Source organism: Lissotriton helveticus, chromosome 3_1, assembly GCF_964261635.1.
Source record: "Lissotriton helveticus chromosome 3_1, aLisHel1.1, whole genome shotgun sequence".
NCBI lineage: Eukaryota > Metazoa > Chordata > Amphibia > Caudata > Salamandridae > Lissotriton > Lissotriton helveticus.
The window spans coordinates 72,920,766-72,947,602 of record NC_136061.1 but is presented as its reverse complement, the minus strand read 5'-3'; the positions used below and the strand labels follow the sequence as shown (position 1 = coordinate 72,947,602).

At 42.8% G+C, this 26,837-nt stretch overlaps 1 protein-coding gene across 2 annotated transcripts in view; it reads right to left on the bottom strand.

The window, feature by feature from the left end:
* TNS1 (tensin 1) overlaps positions 1-26,837 on the bottom strand; it is a 1,078,078-nt gene that overhangs the window by 394,135 nt on the left and 657,106 nt on the right. For both annotated transcript variants that reach the window (XM_078679262.1, XM_078679263.1), the window contains 3 exons: positions 25,134-25,256; positions 15,824-15,888; positions 12,079-12,162 (listed from right to left, as the gene is read on the bottom strand). In XM_078679262.1, the coding sequence (XP_078535388.1) occupies positions 12,079-12,162; positions 15,824-15,888; positions 25,134-25,256 (272 nt within the window). The remainder of the gene's footprint in view (positions 1-12,078; positions 12,163-15,823; positions 15,889-25,133; positions 25,257-26,837) is intronic.

Sequence of the window (26,837 nt, the reverse complement as noted above, 5' to 3'; positions counted from 1 at the left end):
TTGGCGTTAATGCGTGAATAGCGTTGGATTTCCAGCAATATTCACGTTTTCGCCACTATCGCTGGATATTTTAGCACAATGGAGAAAAACGCTGCTAATAGCAGGTTTTCTTCGCTAACATATCCAGCGATAGGCAGTAATAAAAACAAATGTGCTAAGCGCATTTAGCGATACATATTGCTAATTCTTGCTAATAGGCTCCTTGATTCCGAAGTCCAAATTTCAGAATGGTGCGGTAGTAGCACAACAGCGAGCTGCTGAACCCAGTGGTATCACAAATGTGGGTACACAATTTCAGTACCAAATTTATGTATACGTTGAAATTGGAAAGGTATGCAAAAGGCAAGTGTGTAGAAGAAAATTCTTCATAGGTTTTGTAGCACAAAATGATGGGAGTAGGGTGCAGCCCGCTCCCTGGGTCACGGTGACTTTGGGTGGGTTCCAGTAGTGTGTACATGATCTCCCTATGGGGATACAAAATGTTGCCCAAATGAAGGAAAACCATGAAACTTTGCAACTTCTGCAATGGGCAAAACTCTATTGAGAAGTGTAATTAAGGCTGTGCAAACCAGGCTTGGCCTGGTCACAGCATGCATTACAGGACCCAGCAGTTAAACACCAGAACAAAGCACAAAAACTTTAAAAGTGCTGTTTTGAAGAAAATGTGTGCGTGTTTTCTTTGGTCATGGTTTTTGCAAACCTTTATTGCTAGGAAAGCTACCAAACCCTCCTCAATCTTACAAAGTGCAAAGACTAAAAGCAAACGAGTAATCTTTCTTACATTTCAAAAATCACATATTCGATAGTAGTTCCTGGCACTGAAGGGATGTGATTGCGCTCCTTGGCAAAAAGCAGAATGCCGTCACTCGCAGAGAAGCTTCCAGTGGCTGAAGAAAGCTGACCCAATACTAGTGCTTAATTTGAAAAAAAAACACCTTTGTGGGCACTCGTCAGGAAGTCACTACAGCTTGCACCACCCATTGCCTCTGCCAGCGCTGTCAATGACAGTACTAACTCAGCTACTAACCACCACACTCCTACAAGTGTGTCAATTCAGACTATTCCAGGCTCCCAAAGCTATAAGAATGGCGTGGGCGGCAGGTCTTAGCAACTTTTTAATGTATTTTTAATTCATAAACAATTGTTGTGGTGCTTATCACTAAATTAGACAAACAGTGCCACCGTGTGGCAGATTGTCATAGGTGCTTTTGTTGTCCATTAAGTGCTTGTGCAAAGCACGGGAAATCACTGGCTCAAATTAAGCACTGTCCACAACCCAATGCGGTATGCTGTGGTGGGTGGAAGAAAAATGTGACTGATATAACAAACTGATGGATGAAGAAGGCTGGCTGTAAGCCCCTATACGTATATATAATACATATGTAAATGCAAGAATAGAGCTGTCTGAAAGCCCCTTTAAGTATTCATAATATATATATCCAAATGTAGTAAAGTCTGAAGTTCTGGGCTAAAGCCAGACCTAAAAATAAGGAATAAGCTGACCAATAGATGTGTATAGTTACTGTTGTACAAACAAAGTCTCACATAGATACCAATTATTTTCCTAAAAAGTGTGTGCGCTTCCTGCTTCTTCTAATGGTATAGCTTAAGTCCGCACACGTTTTTTTCCTACAAACTGGTGATATTTGATTGCAGATGTTAGCTGACATGGAGCAAGTGCTGTTTGTTCGTGCATTAACTTTCAACCATGACAATGAAAAGAGATGGATTTCTTATTTTAGGAAACTGAAAAAAGTGTAACAGTTCAGGTTCCACGGTAAAACATGCATACATAATAAACATGTGTGGCTAAGGGTAGTAATGGAATGATTAACAAACGTGTGCAAGTCTGCAAGAGACAAACTTTTCACCTTTGCACACCCCTGGGCTGCTCTTGTTGTTTTCTGAGAGAAGCACAGATCTTTTCCCTTAAGCTGTCATGTTTTCACGAGCATCTTTTGGCCGCCATCTTGGGCATCCGCCTGTGACCAGACAGTAGTAAGAGCATCTCTCGGGAGCACTGGAGCTGGTGTGGGGGATCCGTAGACTGGGGGCTGCACAGTCATTGCCAGAAAGAAAAGTACAGAGGGGGCGTGGCCTCAGGGACAGAAACAAAAAATGTCAAGATGCGAGTAATGCATGCCTTGGTATTATATAGTAATGTCAATTCATATATAACCCTCCTGGCTGGCACTGATGCCGTAACGCTCAGTATCCGGCACCCGATGGAAGTTTCCTTCAGGCTGTATGATAATGTCCTTATTCTGACCCTCTTGTACTCACAAAACCGCAATGCTTTACTCAGTTGTGTACCAGTTTAACAGAGGACAAAAATGTTGTTCATCACTGTGGGTCCAAACTATCTACATATCTTCTTGAGGTCTCACAATGAGATCATCAGATATGGGAGGAAAGGACAAAGTCCAATCCAGCAGAACTCCCCACCTGCCCCCCAATCTGTGCCTGCTCCACACAATGACCTTTAAACTTTAATCTTTGGGGAGGGGAGTTGGCCTAACGACTAGGGCGCTCGACCTCGAATCTGGGGAACTGGGTTCGAGTCTCAGCAATGGTGCTGTACATCTTATGATTCTGGGCAAATCACTCTCCCCGTGCCTAACCAAAATGAATGTGTGTCCTCATGTAATGTAATTGGTGCTATGTAAAGAGCTCTGATACCCGATTCGGGTCAAGTTCACGCTATATAAAACTCAGCAACAAATAAAATAACTCAGTATAGACAACCAAGGGCAGGAACCAGCTGTGTGAACTACGGTGATACGAAGTGCCATAAAGGAACCTGCATAGCTGCTCAAAGCTGCCCACTACTTAAAACGATAAACTGGGTGCCTCTCTCTCACACTTCTTCATTCGTTTCACTGCTAAGCGCAATGTCCCACCTCATGATAACCGCAACTTTGCAGTCATTACATATGACATGGAGATACTTCCCACACAGGATCACAAACAAATGCAACGCATACCAACAATGTTGTAATGTAATACAATACAACGGGTACATACAGATGGGTACCTTAAACAGATACTGACTCACGTCCTTCCTACATAAGAGAGAATGGCTTAGATGCTTGTTCTGAACCCCTGCAAAAACACTTTATTGTTCAAATGTGACCTTGTTTCTGGAATAACAGGGTAACCCACCTTCTACATTGAGCTGTCTGAGAAAGATGCAGCACGCCCCACGCAACGCGTCAGCCAACAAATCCTCCTGAGAGGTAGGATCATCCTGGCTGTTGGGAGCTCAGTGCTTCCTTCGCTGCAGTGGCCAAGCCAACATTACTGGGGTTCAAGGGTGTGTGGGGCAGAGCTTGAAATGAAAAAACAGAAGTGCAGGTCCTCCATACCAGAGTTCCTGCTTGTTTGTGAGAAGTGCTGGCACTCTTCAATTAAAAGTATTACCTCACGGTTGAGAAGTACTCTCCCATGCAAAAAAAAAAGTGTCAGTACTCCGTACCGGACAGTACCGGCCCATTTAAAGCACTGGTGGGGGGTCAACCGCACCCTAATTATCACTGTCTTTTATGACCAAACTAGGGACAGGCGAGCCACCATCCTCATTTGCATTAGGGCCCATTGGGCTTCCCCTTGGGGGCTGTGGGAACCCCTGCCCTACAACACACCTACAACATGGAGATAATGTATGGAACTATATGGGTGTCCCACCTAGTCATGAATTTGTGGACACGCGGTTCATGTTGGAATAGCCAGCTCTGCTTGAGGTCAGATGTTGTGCGGAAGAGATTCCTTGAAGCCTCCATGATTGAATGAAAGGGCTTTGTATCTACTTTCCACCTGGCGCTTGAATTACATGCACCCACTTGCATTACAAATGGACGGCATTAAAGTTGGTTAATGATACGCGGCTAGTGTGGGCCAAGTGGCACAAAGCGCTCCGTTGAGCATGCCTTGTTGCTTTAAACGCAGAGCTTTGAGGGCCAGGAGCTGCGGTGACTGGTTATCTGATGGGCAGAGCTGGGCTCTATTCACGGGGCCTTTATCTGCGGAGTGCAGGAAGCCCAAAGTCCCAGCACGCTTTATCAGTCCTGATCGCAGCGGCAGGAAGTTTCTAGAAACAATGTAGAAACCGGAAGCTGAGAGCGCTCAGCGGGGATTCCGTGGAGACCAGAATATCGCCTTTCGTGCAACATGAGGTAGCATGCATTAACGGGGCACAGAACCGCCATTCAGGGGTTCAATGACGCCCTGACAACACTGCGTGCTGTGTTTGTTGGTAACGCCCCCCAGAGGCCTAAGTACCCTTCAGTGCAAAGAAGAGCCCCCTCACCTTGGATATCCCCCAGATGAAAGAGACAGCCACCAAACCTGCAACAATCAAAGGTCAGTCCTAGGGGAGCTGAGAAACTATTGCTATTTCCGGTGCGCGGCTCCAAGTGTGGCCCACACACTGTGACGTCATAAAGATGGGACTCCACGCTGTAACTTTCATCCTGCGGAATCAAGCACACTTAGGGGTTATGTTTACTGACTGTATTATATATAGATGCTACTCTCATTGGTGGCAACGCAAGCGAGCGGCCTGCCAATCTTCCACCTACGATACTGCAATATAGATTGAACGCTCCATTGCAGCAATACAACCGCTCGCCGCTGATTGTGAGTGGCCTGTCAATCTTCCACCTGTCTTGCTGCAATATAAAGTGAACACTCAAGTATCATAAGTGTCTCCCAATTATTAAACTGAAATATAAAGCAAACACTCCACTGCACCAATACAACCGCTTGTCGCTGATCGCTGGTGGCCTGTCAATCTTTCACTTATCGTGCTGCACGAACACTCCATTGCAGCAATACAACGGCTTGTCGTTGTTAGTGGCCGGTCAACATTCCATCTATCGTGCTGCAATATAAAGTTAACGCTCCACTTTAGCAAAACCACCACTTGTCGCTGATTGTTAGCGGCCTGTCAATCTTCCACCTACAGTGCTACAATGTAAAGTGAACACCTCATTGTAGCAATACAACCACTGGTATGATACTATAGTGATGTTTAGTCACCTGTTGACATTCCGCACAGTCCGCTGTCAATTAGATACACAGCCAATTGTAGCAGGCAATACTCTGTAATGATGTTATTCATTGCATTCTGCCTACTTACTCTCCGCATACTCTACTGTTAGAGAGATTGAACGCTCCACTGTAGAATGTACATTTTGCCATTACTTCCTTCTGGATTTCTGATTACTTTTCATTTACTTTGCTGTTATGGAGAGGGATAAATACACAGTATTAATCATTCTAAGGTATTAGTTAGGGGTATGTGTATAGACTATAATTTTAAACGATTTTGTTCATTTCCGATTTCGAATTTCATTAAAATTTGAGAAAGATCTGAAATTTAGCATAATGCCATTTTGTGTAATATTTACTTTATGTAAACACATCTCGGGAGATACCAGGGCAAGCTGGTTCAGGCAGAAAATGTCAGGTCGAGAGAGAATTTCTACTGAAACCAGCTTCCTCCCGGTATGGTATGAGGCATTTTTACACAGGGTGAGTGTTTGGGTATAAAAAGTGAGGTAATACCGGCAAAGCACACTTCTCTACAAAAACTCGATATCATGAAAGTGTCACGGATTTTAAATAATTTTAACATCTTAAAACATGCACGATTTTGCACACCCGTGTAGATAGAATAGAAGACTTGATTGTAGAAGTTCAATAGCTTTTATTTAGCATTACTAATTGCTCCGCCGGTTTTATTTTATTTATTTATTTTGAAAGTTTTATATAGCACGAACAAGATCTTTGCAGATATCAGAGCGCTTTACAAGGACACGGGGGTGATAGAGTAATACAAAGTAATATTTGAGGTAGTTAGGTACAAGGTGCTTAGTTACATAGGTAGGTCAAAAACATGAGGTAGGTCACAGGTGAGGTAGTGTCGGTACACGGTGCATAGTCAAACAGTTGCGTCAATAATATAAAGTACAAAATTAAGGAGCATATACTTGCTTAAGCGTGTTTACAATTTTTGGAGATAGCATAAAGGTGGGCATAGTTGAGGTGGGTGAGTGCAGGATGTATAGTCCCACAGGTGCGTCAGTAGTAGAAAAGTAGGGATCGTTGAGGTGGTGTGGGTAAAGTGTGCAAAGTCAAACAGGTGCGTCAACAATATAACAATATACAAAGTCAAACAGGTGCGTCAACAATATAACAATATACAAAGAGTGAACGTATACAATCAAGTAAGTCGATAATACAAGTAATACAATAGACCAGGGGGGTCAGGCAGGTCTTACAGAGCAGATTCATGAGAAATACGGATTAGTAGATCATGTGTATTTAGCCATGAGGATCGCTTTTACTTCTTTCTTAAAAAGTTTGTTGGAGGAGATGAGCCTGGTTTCAGGTGGGAGTGAGTTCCAGATCCTGGGTGCCATTCCTGAAAAGGAGCGTTTATATGTTTTTTCCTTCCTAAATCTTCAAGGCTTCAGCAGAAGATTGTTTGTGCTTCTAGTAGTTCTAGAGCCACCCGAAATTGTCAGCTTTTGAGTGAGGTAGGCGGGTGAGTTCATGTGTACAACCTTGTGTGTCATGCAGGCGATTTTCAGATGTATTCTGGCTTCAAAAGGTAGCCAGTTCAGGGATTTAAAGTCAGGGGAAATATGCGAGTGTTTTTTTGAGCCAGTGATGAGTCTCGCTGCGGCGTTAAGGGACGCTCTTAGGGGTGCCGTTGTAGTTAGGGGGAGCCCGCAGAGGACTATAGATTGTACTGCAGTTTGTAAGTCTTTGGCAGGAAGGAAGGGTTTACGTTTTCTCAAGGTATTGATTTGGAAGTTCGCTCATTTGGTTGCCTTGCTGATGTGCTGCTGCATGTTGAGATTGGCGTCAAGTGTTATGCCTAAAGATTTTGCTGAGTCTACGACGATAGGTTGTACATTTAGAGCCGTTAAGTGCTTAAGCCATGTTTGAGCCGTGGAGATTTTAGCGGGAGGTGAGATCAGGAGGAACTCAGTCTTCAGCGCATTGAGTTTGAGGTGATTCTCAGCAAGCCAGGATTGGGTGTTTCTGATCGTGGTGTTCAGAAGCATGATGTCCTTGGGAGATTGTATTTTGAGATAAAGTTGGGTGTCGTCGGCATACATGTGAAAGTGAACATTAGATGTCTGTAGCAAAGTAGTGAGAGGTTCCATAACTAGGTTGAACAGTGTTGGGGAGAGGGAGGATCCTTGAGGGACGCCTAGCGATACAGGTACCGGAGAGGACAGCAGGTTGTTACTTTTGAATCTTTGTGACCGGTTGTGTAGAAAGGAGGTGAACCACTTGAGAACAGTCCCAGATATGCCCATTCTTGTGTTTAACAGTTCGAGTAAGTTCTCATGTTTAACTGTATCGAATGCTGAGGAGAGATCCAGAAGGATGAGGAGGCAGGTATCGTTTTGGTCTAGGATTTGGAGGGCGTCGTCCACTATGTGAGTCATGGCAGTTTCGGTACTGTGCCCTGCTCGGAAGCCTGACTGATGAGCGTTGAGGAGATCAAACGTATCTATGTGTTTAGTCAGTTGTAGCTGTACGCATTTTTCCAACAGTTTAGCGAGAGTGGGAATATTTCACGTATTGTGTTACCATATAGAGTGACCAGTCCACTATAGCAATGCAGTCTTCTGTCTGTAACCAACCTTACTGATTACCCAGCCACGGCCGGTAGTGGGAGTACCGGTCGGGCGGTGACGTGGGGAGGGGGAGGGGCAGGGTGGGGGGTAGTAATGTATGGATTATGGACTTTAAAAGGTAAGTAAATATAAACATAAATAAAACGAATTTCGTTGCACACACTTCATCACCTAATGCGATGCAGTGTGTGCAACGAAATTCGTTTTATTTATTTTTAGGTTTACTTACCTTTTAAAGTACATAATCCATACATTACTACCCCCCACCCTGCCCCTCCCCCTCCCCACGTCACCGCCCGACCGGTACTCCCACTACCGGCCGCGGATGCGATTACCACTGCATGCATCTTTTCACTTACTCTGCTGTCATCGAGGGAGCACATCATTCTTTCTGCGGCTTCAACATAGAATTTTGCCCATTTTCAAGGGCTATACCGGTCATTAAAGGATTGCTCCCAAAAGTAATTGGCCCAAACTGCAGGTTAGGGCCTGAAATGAAGTTTGAGGGACTAAAAACCTGATGCAGTGTTTAATGCTATTAGAACATGGAACAGAATCGGAGTACAAATTGTAAATTATAAAGTGAGAACAGAAAGACAAATACTGGAATGCTGAAGGTCTAAACCAAGGCACAAAGAGATGATGGACGGAGCACTGAAACTTTTCAGGCACTCACCCCCAGTCATAGATCTGGGTTGCAACCATCATCATTCTTTAGCTCATTTCACCACCCCAGTTCAGACCCAGCCATATGCAAATCAGCCATGACACTGTTCTACATAGGAACAGTCCAGGCAGAACTGCCAAGCCAGGTCTTCCCTGGACTGGAAACAAGCATCATGGGACCGGTTTCAGGGCATCACCCTTCATCAGCCAGGCTAGCTTGAATCCAGTGGCAAAGTGAGCACGGGACTCACGTCTGGGCATACCCTGCCAACTTAGGGTGAACAAAGCAAACATAAGGTCTAAACCAGCCATTACGAGTTCTCTCTACTTCACTACCTTGAGTTCAGCATCTAGCACGTTTACTCTTTAAACCGTAGTCCTATAACATTAAAAAATAAGGATTTTTAAATTTTTTTAATTCTAGTGTTATACACCATGTAAGAAATGACGTTTACATCAGATGACAGTTCTTCTTGCTCTTTTTGGTTGCAGTGGGCTGGTGGTCTGCCGAGTGTAGGTTTTTGCATCTTCGGCATGTAATTCAAAGTTTCTTTACTGGCTCGACGATTTCCTTTTTTTCTTAAACAGTTTTATATAGCGAAACATGACCCGGTATCGGGTATCAGAGCGCTTTACATAGCACCAGTCGCGTTACATGAGGACACATTTGTTTTTTTGTTAGGCAGGGGAAGATAAAGTGATTTGCCCACAATCACAAGATGTTCAGCGTCATTGCCGAGACTCGAACCCAGTTCCCCAGATTCGAGATTGACCGCCCTAGCCGTTAGGCCAACTCCTCTCGCCAAGCTTTGAGGGTAATGAACAGGAACCTGCTCTTTATTGGTACTGGAGAAGATTTCAAAACAAAATATATGTGGCGTTACATATTATAAAACTTTGTTTACCCATAGAAACTTACCTTCACAATATTTGTCCTCATTCTTGACATATTTTGGCCTACAGTATTTTTGTTTCTGATATTCTCACTCAATGGCAAATGTTTCATTTCCAAGCTACAGTTTTGGAAAGTTGAACTATACACTTTACAAAGTTTGTCATCAATGCAAAACCTTGCCTGTATGCAAAGCTTACTGAGAAAAATCGATTTTGCTAAAGAATGTTCAAGCAACACATATTTTATTGTGAGAAATAGTTCTACCTCTGTGTTTAGAAGTGATTGTTTCACCCAAAATCTATTTTGTAGGATTTTTCCCATCATGTATTTTAAGTGTCTCTGTTTATGTACTTCACCCAGCTTGCAATGTTTTTGGAAATAAATACAAAACTCCAGAGAGGAAAACGTTAGAAACTCCACACACTCCTTTGTGTCGCCTGTTGAATGATTATGAGTGAGAAACTAGATCCATTCAGCAATGTCAGTTTTACTAAAAATTCATTTTGTAGCCCCAAGGAAGCCCATCACTGAGACCACCATAAATGTGGTACCAGAAGGGCCAATCGCCTTTTGCACTCTGAAGGTACTTTGTTAATTAAGCCCCTCGACTCTGCTTCTCTATGCCCTATGTTAATATAGCCTCTAGCCTCTACTTCCCTATGCCCTTTGTTAATAAATCCCATTGCCTCTGCTTCACTATGCCCTTTGTTAGTAGAGACCCTAGCTTCTGCTTCTCTGTGCCCTTTGCTAATAAATCCTATCGCCTCTACTTCCCTATGCCCTTGGTTAATGAATCCCATTGCCTCTACTTCATTATGCTCTTTGTTAATAGAGCCCCTATGCTCTGCTTCACTATGCCCTTTGTTAGTAGAGACCCTAGCTTCTGCTTCTCTGTGCCCTTTGTTAATTAAGCCCCTCGACTCTGCTTCTCTATGCCCTATGTTAATATAGCCCCTAGCCTCTACTTCCCTATGCCCTTTGTTAATAAATCCCATCGCCTCTACTTCACTATGCCCTTTGTTAGTAGAGACCCTAGCTTCTGCTTCTGTGTGCCCTTTGTTAATAAATCCCATCGCCTCTACTTCACTGTGCCCTTTGTTAGTAGAGACCCTAGCTTCTGCTTCTCTGTGCCCTTTGTTAATAAATCCCATCGCCTCTTCTTCACTATGCCCTTTGTTAGTAGAGACCCTAGCTTCTGCTTCTCTGTGCCCTTTGTTAATAAATCCCATCTCCTCTACTTCCCTATGCCCTTTGTTAATGAATCCCATTGCCTCTACTTCATTATGCTCTTTGTTAATAGAGCCCCTATGCTCTGCTTCACTATGCCGTTTGTTAGTAGAGACCCTAGATTCTGCTTCTCTGTGCCCTTTGTTAATAAATCCAATCGCCTCTACTTCCCTATGCCCTTTGTTAATAAATCCCATCGCCTCTACTTCACTATGCCCTTTGTTAGTAGATACCCTAGCTTCTGCTTCTCTGTGCCCTTTGTTAATAAATCCCATCGCCTCTACTTCACTGTGCCCTTTGTTAGTAGAGACCCTAGCTTCTGCTTCTCTGTGCCCTTTGTTAATAAATCCCATCGCCTCTTCTTCACTATGCCCTTTGTTAGTAGAGACCCTAGCTTCTGCTTCTCTGTGCCCTTTGTTAATAAATCCCATCTCCTCTACTTCCCTATGCCCTTTGTTAATGAATCCCATTGCCTCTACTTCATTATGCTCTTTGTTAATAGAGCCCCTATGCTCTGCTTCACTATGCCCTTTGTTAGTAGAGACCCTAGCTTCTGCTTCTCTGTGCCCTTTGTTAATAAATCCAATCGCCTCTACTTCCCTATGCCCTTTGTTAATAAATCCCATCGCCTCTACTTCACTATGCCCTTTGTTAGTAGAGACCCTAGCTTCTGCTTCTCTGTGCCCTTTGTTAAATCCCATCGCCTCTGCTTCCGTACCTTCACCGAGATCACATTTAATAATAGTAGGTACACGTTACTCATCTGTAGCATGATTTGTTGTGCAGCTTGTTTGTAAAAATGTGCATGTTTGAAATTATCTTGACATCTAGTGAATTAGTCACGAATTGTTTGTGATTTCCCAGAAGAGTTTAAAAGTTTACACCTCAACCACAGACATGTGACAATGTCAACACGAGCATCACAACAGTTAAAGCCTCAGCATTAATTGTTTCCCAGCATGCACCTGTATGACACCTGTGCAAAGGCAAACACATCATTGGACAAAGCATCTGAATATTCTGCAGGAAGTAGAATGACTTCTAGCATTACAGCTTCAACCACACTTTATTCTGCCTTGCTTTCTTATTACACGCCAAGTGGCAACAACTGCACCAAAAACATGCTTCGCATTTACGGAAATTACTTTTGGTCAAAACTTGCTGTTATTTAAAACTGAATGCAGGTGGCCAAAGCTCAAAGTCTTTGCCTGTATTTCTGTTTTTGGTTCGATTGTCTGTATTGTTACCCCATTCCCCCACACTTCCCAGTTCTTTAAAGGTACAGGCTTGTGCCTCACTATTTATGCTGTTCAAAGTATTTCTGACTTTATTTTCTCCATTGTAAAAATAAAACTCCATTGTCCGGCTGGACACTGGATGGCTAGAGTAACCCATCGTTGGTTATATTCTAATTATTTTGTGTACATTATTATTTGCTTAGGACCTTTGTTCCTTGAAATCACATGTACGGAAACGCATGTGAAATGTCTCGAAAAAGTAAATCAGTACCCTGCCACTTCCTTATGAGAGTTTCATGTTGGTTTCAAACATAAGATTTACATGCCCTAAACCTGAGTGCTCTAAGAGAGGGGGGCTCAGCTGTTTGGGATTGAGCTCAACTGTGGCTAAACTCACCTTTTCTGCGATGGTTGTCCAACGGGCAGCACCTTATCTTCATAAAACCGCTTCATGGCAAACCTGTCCAGAGCCTGGTCTGCGCTGCAAGAGAAAGGGAGCATCAGCTTGTGTAGTTCGTATCTGACACCGCGCAAGTCCTCTGCGATTGTGGGCGGAGAGAGAAAAAAGTTACTTAACAATAGGTACTTTTGAGTAGAGGTGGGCAAAAGTGGTTTCACTTAATTACTTGTAATTACAGCAAAATTACACCAAACTATGTGCAATTATGTGAAATGTAAATGTGGCATGTAGCGCTACATTCCTGCACGAAACGCCCCCTCATCCATTTTGAATGAGAAGACATAGTTCACAGTAAAATAAATAGCGTCAAAAACACAAGTAGTGTTACGACAGCCACTTGCATTCTGGTCATTCCATTGTTCTCCTGATAAAGTTTTGCTGCGAACGCGGTGCAATTATGCAACATAGCGTGATGGCGTAATTTCAGGAATTTCGCATTACAAATGTATGCCACTTCCTCTAATGTGGTTGACACTTCCTCTGGGCCTAATCTTGAGCTTGGGCCTATACTAAATTCCCATAATATACATAGACCTGATGGATGAGTTCAGAAACACTTAGGTGACATCCCATAGGAGCGTTTGAATGACGCAGAAGCCGCTTAAACTCGTCCTATGATCAACACGCACAATAAATTAAAAAAATTTAAAAACTGTTACTTTCAATGAAAAAATATGTGCCCCACAGAACAAAAGAAGAACAGATGCCTACTTTGGGGCCACTATATATTTTTTCTCTTTCTGAGATTTATATAGCGCAAACTTGACACAAAGGTATCAGAGCGCTTTACATGCTCACTAGTTGCGTTACATGAGGACACATTCGTTTTTGTTAGGCACGGGGAGATTAAGTGACTTGCCCAGAATCACAGGATGTTGAGCGTTGTTGCCAAGACTCCAACCCGGTTCCCCAGATTTGGGGTTGACCGCCCTAGCCATTAGGCCACATCCTCTCTGTCCTGCACCTGCCGTTCAACAATGGGAAGTCTAACCAGGTCCAACCCCGCATGTGCACTCATGGGAGCAGCACAGTCTTCAGTGGCATGTTAGACATTACTATAAGCAACCCAGAACACCAGCCTACCACCAGGCATGGCCTGCTCCCCGAGATGTGTGGCCTGTCAGTCAGTTGAAGTTGCATGTGTGTGTGTTGGGAGGTAGTAGCACTGAAACAATCTTTGATGTGCCTTATAAGTAGTCACGGGTGAAATTTGAGCTACACTGGCAGCATTTGTGTACTTCTGGGAATTTCACATTATACTTGTGAGGCAAAATTACTAAAATAATACAATTACATCAGGTCGAATAATTATGCCGCCATTTGCAGTAAAATTATAGTGCAGTAGTGCAAGAACAACAGGGATAAACAAAATGTGAGCGGCTGTTCATGGCAAGTGTGCTTTTCATGCTTTTTTAAATCACACAATGAGCTCTTGCGTCACTTTTTTATGTGAGGATGCATTTTGCGCTCAATTATAGCCCAACATCATGGATTTGCATTTCACATAATTATGCATAACTTCACATGATTTTCTCGAAATTTCACATACAAACATGAAAGGAAATTAAAAAACTTTCACACACATCTACTTATAAGGCTAAAAGGTTTCTTGAACCACCTGTGAAGAGACCCCCAACCCAACAGCTGGCGAGGCGCAACCAGGTTGCAATTCATTTGTTTGTGTTGTTCAACCAGCGTCTGATTCACAAAGGGCCTCTGCTCTCGTGACGGAGAGCCCCGTAGTCGGGATGGAATCTCCGCAATGAGGATTCTCGTTGCGGAGATTCCACGAGTACAGAGACTCCCCAACGACTGCGGGGCCTCCGCTACGAGTGCAGAGGCCCTTTGTGAATCAGCTCCCCACTGTTCTTCATGAGATCCTCTGCCTTATGCTCAGCAGGAAAAGACTTCTGATGGCAGCTTTCAGACGTCGTACGCGGATGCTGATAGAGATGTATAATCATGATCCTGTCTTGGATACCAATCGAAACGCCTCATTGCTATGGATCAAGGTTCTCCAAAGTTGGTTCTGGAGGGCAGAATCCATGTCTGTTTTTTTAAGATAACTACATTTATCTAAATGGGGATATGCTGAACATCTGGCATGGATCCAATCCTCCAGGACCTACTCGGGAGAATGCTGCATGGACGCTGAGACTTCAATAGTAACATCATGAAAACCAAATACTCTTACATCAGTGGTTAACACCACTATGTTGTGGGTACTCCAGGTAGCAAATGTATCATATCACCACCACGGATCCTCGCATTGTAACTTTACAACCAGAGATTCCGCCTTTGTTATCGCAACCATGCAAAGAGCAACATGACTGTGTGGGCCGTATGGTTTGCGAGGCGCTCGGTTTGGAATAATGGATATAATATTATTAATTGACCACCATGGATACCAATATGATCATCAACTTATCAGGACTACAGATGGGTCTAGTATGACAACAGTGGCATAGACACAGACCTGACCCGCTCACAATGTGTGTGACACAATGTCTTATAGGCCCTGGGGTTGATGTCCTGACCACAACATCAGTGACCACAGTGTGTAGGCTTGTGGCTAGAAGCTGACCCCTAGGCGCCCACTAACTTGTTAGTAACCAATAGATTAGATCCATAGTTGACCGACTTATGAGGCAAAACCATAACAGAGCAGCACAGGGCGCCTCTATGTTATGGTTGGACTGAATCTACACTGACTGCCCACACCCGCCCACAGGCACCGGGCCCCTGGGCCTTGAAGGGAGAGCTCACCGATGCATGGCCAGAGTATCATCAATGGAGCCCACAGAGTTAGGGAGTAAAAACGAAGAGCACAGACGTCACCGGCGCTCTTATCATGGTCTGTCCTCTATTTGAAGAGGCCTCCCATCCCAGCTGCTTCAGGGGGGTGTGTTTACTTGTGGTCCCAGGTTCAAATCCTGGAAAAGGCTGGCTTGGCCTTTCATACTTTCCAAAGAAGGCACAATGCCAACCAAGTCTGAGTTATGGAGATTAGCACCCCGGGGTACTGGGCAGGGCCGGACTGGCCATAGCGGGCACAGGGCAATCCCCGGGTGCGCCGCATGGGTGGGGGTCGGTTTTGGGCACCTGGGGCCGTTTTTGCTACAGGGCTGTTTTAAGCTGCAAAATCGGCCCTGTACCAAAATCGCCCGAAAACAGGCCCCGGCAAAGAGCTCGGGGGCACCTTCAACCCCCTGAATAAAAGGGGGGGGGGGGCTGGCCGAGTACTTTGCCAGGGCCGGTTGTGGTTCCCAGTCCGGCCCTGGTACTGGGGCCCTGCTAAGAAGGGGGGAGGATATGTTCTTCAGTGAAATCTTATAATTCAGAAAGGGGGAGCAGTAAAGCTTTGTGTTAGAAGGGAGGGGGGAGCTAGTTCTTTGTCAGACATGCCTGACCTGAACATGGCTTGCCCAGAGTAAGGCATGTGTTGACTGTGCCTGACTTGTGGATGGCTCTTTCAATGTCGCCCATTCTTTTAGAGGCATGGGTCTGGGGAGAAGTCAGTCACACTGGCGGGCCCCTCTGCTTAATCTTTCCAGGAGCCCTGAGCAAACATTCCATTTTGCTAGTGACAATTCCAAGAAGAGGTCGCCCCCCTGTCAGAGGTCTGGGATGTAAGGGGTGTTGTTGTCAGTGAAACAATGGACAATGCGCGCGACAATCATACCTGGCGGAGATGTTACTGTAGTGCATGTAGGCTGCGATGACCACGCCCGTTCGACCACGGTTCCCCTGCAAGAACAAAAACAAAAGATGCTGTCAGACATTATTCTGAGGGCTGCAGGAAGCTTCAGTGAGTCATGGAGCACACCGCTTCCGGTGCAGCTGCTTTGATCGTCACTGAAATGAACAAGGTTTTATTTTCAGGGCCTGGCATGGAATAGGTTCCCCTTTGGTCCTGACAACCGTAGTACCAAACAATGGAGGTAGCAGCAAACACGAAATGCATGCCAGGCTGAGAGGAATGACTTGGTTACTTACTGGTAATGTTCATTATTCCGAGTCATAGTCTCCCTCGTCACGGTAACCATGGAGCACCCTGTGATCCAGACACAGCATTCACCCAATCAAAAAGGTCCTCACCCAAGATGGTCACCCGCAGTGAGACGGATGAGGTTGGTAATGCGCCTTCTCTTCAGTTCTAGGCGCATATTTACACCCTGTCAGGAGGGCATTTGAAGCGAAATAGATGTGTAGTTGTGGCATGGTCGCACTGGACTATGAGGCAATCTGGCAGGGCCCAACAGTCGGGTCTGATAGCTCAGTGTGGGGTGGTGTCTTGCTGCTAGTGGCCTGTTTTATGGCCTATTGGGATGGCTTGATTTTACCAGTGATTGGCCGGATATTACCACAAAAGCATTCAGCGTCGCATAGCTGAAAAACACTGTTGTAGCTTATATTTACAAGTTCAAAACTGCCCTGCTTGCAAATGTGGGACACTATTTACACTTTGTTTGCTAACGGGGCCTCTTTCACTTTTTTTTTCTTCGCAGTTTAATATAGTGAAAACTTGACCCGTAGGTATCAGAGCGCTTTACATGAGCACTAGTTACTTATACCAGAAAACATTCATTTTTTTTGTTAGTTACGGGGAGATTAAGGGGCAGATTTACAATCCCCTTGCGCCACTTTTGCATCACTTTTCCCATGTTAAAAGTGACGCAATGGGCTTGTAAATCTGCCCCTAAGCGTTTTGCCCAGAATCACAGGTTGTTGAGCGCCATTGCCAAGAATCGAACCCAGTTCCCCAGATTTGAGTTCGACCACCTTAGCTGTTAAGCCATATCCTTTTTTTTTTTTTAAAGTAGTTTTATATAGTGCGAACTTGACCTGAATCGGGTACTAGAGCGCTTTACATAGCGCCAGTTACGTTACACGTGGACACACATTCGTTTTTGTTAGGCACGGGGAGATTAAGTGATTTGACAAGAATCACAGGATGTTCAGCGTCATTGCCGAGACTCGAACCCAGTTCCCCAGATTCGAGGTCGACTGCCCTAGTGTTAGGCCAACTGCTTGGTTCTTGGCCCTATTTTCTGTTGCAGCCCGACCCTGCATATTAGTTACATAAATAAAACTATGTTGTTGGCAGTTTAATGGACTTGTCTAAATAAATTACTTTTCAAGACATCCGATGAACAGATTGCTCAATTGTACAATACCTTCTTAATTCTTAACTTGTTTCCAGTTCACCATTTTGCGAAATAAGATATCATTCCAAACGCAACCACTAGAGGGCAGGACAATACAAAGTAAGAGACCCTCCAGAGCCCCAGGCAGAGAAACAGTAGTTACACTGTTGTATAGGTATTTCTGACATCAACGTTCAAAGTTGACTTGGGGATACAGTGACGCAAGATACACCTTGCAGCAATTTACAGTCCAATTCAACATCCTTCTAGATTTGCTGTCAGTAAGAAATTAATTTGCGGTTCATCATTGATTAAATCCATCCCTCCCATCTGTAATTCGATTTTTGCCATGACGCAATAAATTGTTGATTAGTGCATACCGACCAATCAGCTATTATAATTTATACGTGCACATTCAGTGAAATAACCCTCAACCTGTTTTTAGCGCCGGAACACCTCCGGGTAGCTGTGCGCTCTACAAACTTAAATATAATAATAATAATAATAATAATAATAATAATAATAATAATAATATTAAAACGTTTCTCTACTTTTGGATCCTTCCAAAAGTCTTTCCCATCATTTTTAAGAGAATCTTATGATTTTGGTGATTTTATCAAGACCGAAATATTGATAATACAGGTATATATATGTATATATATATATATTTATATATATATATATATATACATATATATATATTTTTTTTTGTGCAAATTCAATCACTCTTGGTGTGTGTTTTTTTGTGTTTAACCCAATCGCTGCGGGTCGTTTTCACCTCCGGTGTGGGGGGAGGTGGCCGCGCGTGGCGCCACCTTGCTTGTGATGAGAGACACAGTGGAGCTGCACTCATGACGAGCTGAGCTCGTCACGACCACACCCGTTTTGGAACGTTCAGCACAGCGGGGGAATTATCCTCGTGTGTGAACGTTCCAACGGTCATGACGAGCTCAGCTCGTCATGAGGCACAGTGGAGCTGCACTCATGACGAGCTGAGCTCGTCAAGACCACACCCGTTTTGGAACGTTCAGCACAGCGGGGGAATTATCCCCGTGTGTGAACGTTCCAACGGTCATGACGAGCTCAGCTCGTCATGAGTGCAGCTCAACTGTGCCTCATGACGAGCTGAGCTCGTCATGAGCATGCAACGGGATAAAGAAAAGCGCTCATAACGAATCGTATTCCCAGCTTAGGGCGTTCTTATGGCTCAGTTACTCAGCCACAATGTGGGGATATTCCATTCACCATATTATGAGTATCATAGGATATAATGCACTTGTAATACTGCGGCCGGGATATCAGTTACTTTTGCGGCTGAGTAACCCAACCTGCGGGACACTCCGTCAAAGATGGAAAATATAAGACAAGTGTCGTCGTTCATAATGCATTCATTGGGGTTTACCGGCACTCATTTTTGGGAACCAGGCGTTATTTTTTCTCATCAGACATTTCCAGAGACAAAGAGAGAAGGAAAAACACCCAACTGGAGAGAAGGAGGAAGAGAAAGACGAAAAAACATCATCAGAGGAGAAAGCAGGTACCAAGAGTGAGATAAAGGGGCAGAGGGCGCCCTGTAGGGGTTTAAAGAGGACTGAGGTGGGTTCAGGACTATGCAGCCTTGGCAGTTGTGCCAGACAGTCGTCTGAGCAGCATTTTTTGGGCACCGGCACTCATCAGTTCACAAATTAAGCACTGAATGCACTTATAATACTGTGTACTAGTGCACTGCGGAGAGCACACCAGACACTTCTGTGACCGTCACCCTTCTGCCAAACTAAATAAGGTGCAAAGTCTGTGACAAATATTTACTAAACTTTCAATGTTCAAACCCTGGTGTCTTGCTGGAGGCTGTTCAATGCTTATTGAGGCCTAGTAAGAAATTATAGACCTTTTTAACAAACATAATTTTACGGTGAATTGTAATCTTTATTACACGGGCACACCAGTATAGTTAATTTTCATATATAAATAGACAAATAGAAGGATATAGAGAGATAGCAAGCAGAGAATCTGAGATGAGAAGGTCAGCGATAGAAAGTGTGTGTGTGTGTGTGTGTATATATATATATTTACGTATATACACATATCTATCTATCTATCTATCTATCTATCTATCTATCTATCTATCTATCTATCTATCTATCTAGATGTAGATAGATATAAATATAGACAGAGAGAAAGAGAGAGGCAGGAATAGAGCCACATAGACACAATGAGAAAATGAGACAGCCACTTACTGGGCAGCAGTCGGTGATGTATTTGGAGGTCTGAGGTGAAGACGCTATAAAGACCTGGAGAGGGACGGATCATATATGAAGAGGAGAGCGGATGATGTTATGAGTACCTGGGTCATGTAAACCTGTGTGTTAGGTTCCTGATTTCATCTTTATGATCTGACTAGTAGCGTGGATTGACATGAAGTTGTCACTGGGAAAGGTGGACCCACACCTTCTTCTGAGGAAGAGTTATGATGAACCACCCAATAACTCATAACCGGGTTAAACGGAACCTCTTCATAAGCACACGGAGCCCCAATGCATCATCGACTGAAGAAACAGATCTGTGGCTTAAGGGCCAATTTTGGCAGGGTCTGGCCTCAAGGAGTTCCAACCAGAGAAACAGAATTATGCATGCGCATGCCACTGCGGTTTCCCAATGACGTCACTAGGTCTCACTTGAGACCGTGCCATTTCCATGCTAGAAATGCCAAGCCAGCGGCAAACAAGAGGAAACAAAGGCCCAAGAAGACAAGGGAGACTGTGCCAGCGGTGCCTGAGATCCCGTTAAGCGCTCACAAAAGGAAACTCTACTCCCCTGGCACGGGGCCGACTCCAGAGTGCCAGGCGGACACTGCGCGCTCCAGCTTCTCTGAGTCTGAACAGGCAGAGAATATATTAAGTCAGACGTGGGCACATCAGTAAGAAACATCACAGCTGGTACAGCACAGCCATGGTCAAGGCAGCTCATCTTCATACGTATGGGCATCGGTTACTACTAGGGGTGTGTCCTGAATGTTCCGTTCTGCCCGCGGAATTGGCAGAATTTTTAACACTCCACGTTACTCTTTAATGCAGAGCTAAATTGCACCACCAGCTGCATATTTTCCGCCCATTGGTGGAATTCCATTGAGTATTGCAGAGTTTTTCTGTAACACCACGGAATTCTGCAGAGTGAAACTCCGAGAGTTCCGCCCACCCCTAGTCACTACATGTGGTCTGGAGGCTAAAAGGTACACTTGGGAGTGTGGCTACTAGAAACATTAACTTGGCTTTCCCAATAAACAAAGTAAGTAGTCCTTGTTGAATTCCTATTTTACATGGACCAATATGTCTTTATCTGTGAAAGTCACTTGGAGAGAGGTCAACCACATCACCAAGTATTATACAAAATAATGGACATTTGATCATCATTTGATTACTGTAGAACTAAGTTAGTGACAATCACAAATCAATAAAGTACAACTGAAAGAATATTTTATACATTTTGTATTCATTTTGTTGTGACCAAAGTCAAAATTTGGAGAATTCTTAATAAAAAAGAAGAGGTTACTTTAAGAATGTATACAACTAGAGAGTGGTCAAGTGAAAAAAGAATCATAAAAATAATAGGAGAAGAGAAGATTTTAAGTTATGACGAGGTCACACTATATACCATTGGCTGTTGCTGTCAAAATGCATATTTATGTTGCAAACTTAATTTAAATTTTAAAGATAAAATACTGAAATGCAGGTACAGTCATGAAGCTGTACTGAAAAATATCAATGGAATGTCATTCAAAAGTTGAAATCACCCTATTTTCATAGAAACAACAATTAGCTTTAGGCCAAGCAAAATAAATGCCAAATTGATATATATGTTTTTTTTTCAGATTAGTGCTACAAATATTTGAGCTAATTTCCTATTCTGTCAAGATTTTGGCTGTACTGAGAATTCTTTTTGAAATGTAAACACAGTCCACATTTTCCACTCTGTTAATGTTAAGCATAAGCCTGTGCATGTACACATGTATAATTTGATTATATGAATGTATTTAGATATGTGCAATTCTTTGTACAAATATATGTACTACTTATGATTTAAAAATATATAGATGTTCTTATGGGTCTGCTTAACAAATGTATATATGACTTGTTAGAATATATTTATATGTATATTATGTTATGCTTAATATGTATATGTCACTAAATAGTTTACACATAAGTCATTTGATTATATGATTATGAGTCTCTGCTTTATTATTGTATCTATCACATTGTGCAAATATGATCATAACTATTGTACCTATAAGTACTTCACTATTCACATTATGGTGAAAAATAAAAAATATAAAAATTAATATAAAAATCTTTAGATACCAAATCAGATAAAAAAATAACGATATATAAATAAATCAGGTTATGTACAGTAACGCTTGAAAGTACAAGTTTCTAACTATTTATCCATACATGTACATACAGGACTTTATATATATTTATTATTTCCCATACACATGTATATATTTCTATGTAGTTACATATCTATATATTTGTTACTTTACTCCTACTGTAAAAAAAATGTTACTTTTCTTAAATTCACTACTCTCTCTCATCATACCTCTTTCCATAAATCTTCTACCGCCACTCTCTGACTCATCCCAAACCTCATTGCACTACTATGATCTCCCTAATAACCCTTTCTAGACTCTTCCCTTCTCTATCCCTCCTTTGACTTATCCCAAACCGCATTTTACTACAACAATCTAGCAAATAACACTTTCCAGACTCTTCCCACCTCTATCCCTCCTTTGACTCATCCCAAACCGCATTTACTGGGAAACATCCTTTACAACGCAACTTTTACAACGAAGTGCCTTTACGACGCAACTATTAAAACGAAAACCATTACAGCGCATTGCACTGGGGGCGCTCTAGGATAGGGAATATATTTCATTTACTATCCAACACCTTCCCTAGTGTCCACGGGGACTGGAGTTGGAATAGTAAATTAAACTATTCACTATCCAGCACCCCTAAGCACTATGCGTTGTAATGGTTTGCGTTGTAAAAGTTGCGTCATAAAGGCATGCGTGGTAAAAGCATGCATTGTAACGACGTACATCTGCATTTACTACTATGATCTCCCTTATAATCCTTTCTAGACCATTCCCTCCTCTAGCCCTCCTTTGACTCATCCCAAACCACATTTTACGACTACAATTTCCCAATTAACACGTTCTAGATTCTTCCCTCTCCTATCCCTCCTTTGATTCATCCCAAACTTCATTTACTACTATGATCTCCCAAATAAATACGTTCTAGACTCTTCCCTCCTCCATCCTTCCTTCGTCGTATTTAATTCAACTAACAGACTCATGTCCACCGCTCAAATGAACAACTATTATTTCCCTATACCAATCCACCACTATTCCTCTTTGGGATCCGGAGTAATGTGCTACTCACCCAAAAGTGCTTCAACGCCTTATCCGGGGTAGTAAGCACTATAGAAGTACAATTACAATTACTCTAAAGTTCTGCAATGGGCACTATATTACACAATAGACACAAATATACCATTTGTATGCAGCTTTGTTTTTTAAATCATGCTATTTCTCATCACAGCAACCCCAAGGATGGGCAGTGAAGCACTGAGCTTTGAGTCATGGCTATTTTATATTTACACCTGGCACTGTATATTTTCTTTACTTGGTGCACGAAGGAAGGTGTTTTTATATTGCCTGATTGTCTATGTATATAAAGGATTCACAAAAAAAAATGTTAAAGTGAAGTTAAAGTTAGGAATTGTAATTATACCTTACTTCAACTTTTTAAAAATTAGAAATCTGTTGGAAAAAAAACAAAGGTTAAAGGGACATTATGGCTTGGTGGAAATTTCAGGTAAAAGAACATTTTAAACAAACAAAACCATTAAAATTCACCAGTTATAGTTATCTCTAGAACCTATAACTTGTGGCTTAATGTAACTATAACTTGCACCTAGCAATGCACAGTGTTGTCAATGATGTCATTTTAAATGCTGCAGTGATGTTATGTTATCAATGATGTCATAGGACATGCCATGAGTGATGCAATATGGAATGTAATTAGCAGGGAATGGTAAGGGCGAAAGTTGTGGTTTTTTTGGGCACGGGCAGTGAAATGAAGTTCATTAATACATTTCTTTGTGGTTTTTTTGTTTTGTTTTTGGGTGTTTTGGTATTTTACATGTTGCTTTGGAACCACATGGGGGAACCTTTTTGCTTCCTCAATCCATAGGGTACAAATAATAATACACACATGTTACGGCACAGATTTACTTGACCTAATACCTGGTTCCTATGAGACGTGAAATGAAAAGCGGGAAGCAGGTAATGAGGGGAAGGATGTGCTTCCAAATGGGAGTGGTGAGGCATGGGGGAAAAGAGGAATAGTTAGGTTGACAGTGGGCACCACTGTTGTATCCCCTGCAGACTGGTAAAGGGTGCAAAAGAAAACCGCCAGAGTTCACCTATGCTGTGGGGCAATTGTAAAGCCATTGGACCTTGGCGAGGAAGTCTGTACCAAGGCCCAATTTGTGGAGCTTTGCGAAGAGGTAATTCCATTGTATTCTGTCGAAGTCCTCCTGGCCAATGAGTGATAGGGCCAGAGCTTCCTCTGGCAGATCTTTGGTCAGCCACATGATATAAATCAGTGAGCAAAGATGATTACAGGACAAACGACTTGGGACAGACCCCACTTGGATATGGTGGACCAGGAAAAGGATGAGCCATTTAAGATGGGCCGCCAAGATCCTGACCAGGATCTTAATGTCTCTTTTGAGGAGAGGTATAAGCCAATCGGAGGGGCTCCTTCCTGGGCTCATCCAACTTGGTCAGCTTCTTTGAAGGAGTTTGTGGTAAAGGGTGATGCAGTGTAGCAAGTAGTTTAGGAGAAACAGGATCAGGTTTATTCCTACGGTAGGAGCCTCAGGTTACAGGTAAAGTAGGTATGGCAGAAGACCCACCGGGAGCAGCATCATTGCTGCTCAGCCCACTCATTCAAGAGACACTCTCTCAAGCCACGCACACACCAGCTTTCTAATTACATCACAGTCACTCTGGCTGAGCAGCAGCATGCATGACACTAGGAGGAGAATGCATGGGAAAGAGGAAGATACCACATAGTGTCATATTGGGAATCCACTACTTCTGCATTCGTCCATTAGTAAAACTCGTCCTTTGGAGCATTGGTTTGTGAAAGGGAACTCCCGTGAGGAAGAAGTGTTGGAGGTCTCTTTGTGGAAGGCATGTCCGCCTGGGAAGGGCCGCCTACCTTTAGCGGAATAAAATGCATGTCTGAGAATGAGTGCAGTAGGCATATATCATGTTGTTCAGAACAATGCGTCTCTGATGGGTCAGATACTACTGTAGTGGAATGACAAGCCAGTGCAATAGCGGCCATACACTTGTGTGGTAGATGGTACATTGATGTGAAGGTACACATAGCTCATTGCTGAGAGCATACTTTGCTGGGATGGACACCCAGCTTTCAGAAGATGACAACTTCTGCCTGAGAAGGGCCACGTCCATTTGTAAGGACGATTGTGCATCTGTATATAAGGACACATAATTATGTGGAAGAGGCTGCCCACCCTGGAAAGGGGCATTCATCTTCTGGCAGAAATTGACAGTCCAGCAACGTTAATGTAAATTATTGTGCACGGCATTGACTATCAGAAGACATGTCACCTGCCTTGCTGTGGAGGAGAATGATTGTCTATGAACAGTCACATGCCTTGTTGGGCAGATGTTGGCTCTGAAAAGATAAAATATTTAAGATGGGCACGCCCCTTGTTGTGGCGGGCAATGCCCGTCCTAGTATAGTCACGTACCTTGTTGTGGAGGACAACCACATTGTGTGGATCCGCATTCAGCCAGGTGTCCATGGCTTTGCAGATACTGCAGACCTTCTCCAAGGCCGGGGCATGGAGGTCGGGCCAGCCAAAGTCCAACACCTACAGCACCAGCAGAAACAAACATACGCATGAGGCACAATACAATGCGGTGAACTAGACAAACCAAAGATCGAGTGATGTTCTTACAGCGCTCACTCAATCCTATGGACGGAGACTCCCTCGTTTTCAATGGATTATGCTGAGCAGATAATGAGACCCATGAGAACAAATTTGACCCAAATCCCACAGCAATGTGAAATATTTCTAACTTTCTTTGTATAAGATCACTTCAAGCTTCTCACAGATATAAAGAAATTGAGAAGGAGATCTACATCCTGGGATGAATACATGATAAACATTTGGTACAAATCAAAGCAAATTGTAAACAACTGGATCAATGACGGTATTGTTCCAAATCAAAACATAAACGCTTCATCTGGGATTACCATACACGACTGGGGTTAAATACAAAACTCTGACTCAACTTAATTGCGATTTCTTCCAAATAAATAATCGGTACAATATTCTATTGGACTCTTAAGTAAATTATGAAAGTCTTAGCAAATCTAAACTATACAAAGCATGATGCCAAAATTGCTAATATACGTAGTCACAAAATCCACATTCACATCTGTGAAAGTGTTTACAGGGAATATCTGCCCTATAATGTGGTAAAATTAGCTCAGGCAATATTCACAATATATATTGTCAATGACACATGAAATCTCTCTCTATATCTATCCCTCTACCTCTATGTGTATATACGATTAGACAATGAAAGGATTATTTTAAGCCAAAATAGAAATTGGGTACCCTTCCCGTCAGTATTCAGAACCCGCTGTCTTAGTTGATAAGTAATTTTTTACTCAGAAGAGATTGTCCAGAATTCTTTATTGCTATTTAAATTGAATTTGATTTGATCATTTATCTGACATGCATATTTTATCATGTAAAGCTTCTGTACTTGGATACGCTTGGAAACATCCATTAACATCTCAAAATTTCAATCAGGAATAATATTCAGTGAATGATGCATATATGATCTGAAAGTCAATCTTAAAAGGAGTGATCTTCTGTCAGTGTTTGCAAATGTTAATGAAACAGAACCATAAAGGAAGGAGAAAGCAGTAATAATCCACAACATGCAAAGCTAACACCCAGTCCTAGTTGTAATTACAAGGGAAATGTGTCATTTATGGTCAACTCACAATTTATAACTATTTTCAGGAACTTCACCTTACACTAGTTATGCAAAATTTTCCAAATAACACCGCTATGCCACTTTGTGTAATTATGTACCCTCTCCAATAAAAATTGCACCAAAATGCACCAGCCACTGTAAACATTTACAGCAAATGCAGGGGAACAACAAAATGCATTTGTTTAAATTGACATAAGGACACATTTCGTGTTTCAATATAGCGGGACATGACAGATTTGCAGTTCGCGTAATTATGTGTAATTTGAGTAATATTGCCGAAATTTTGCGTAATCATGCAAAAACAAATTATGTGAATTTCAAAACTCTTACTCATGGCCTAGCCCGTGTCGAACGTTGATGGGAAAGGGCTGGTGGCAGACTGCAAAGACGCAGGAAAGGCGGCCATGGATATCAATGGGAAAGTTCAGGAGTGTCGGTGA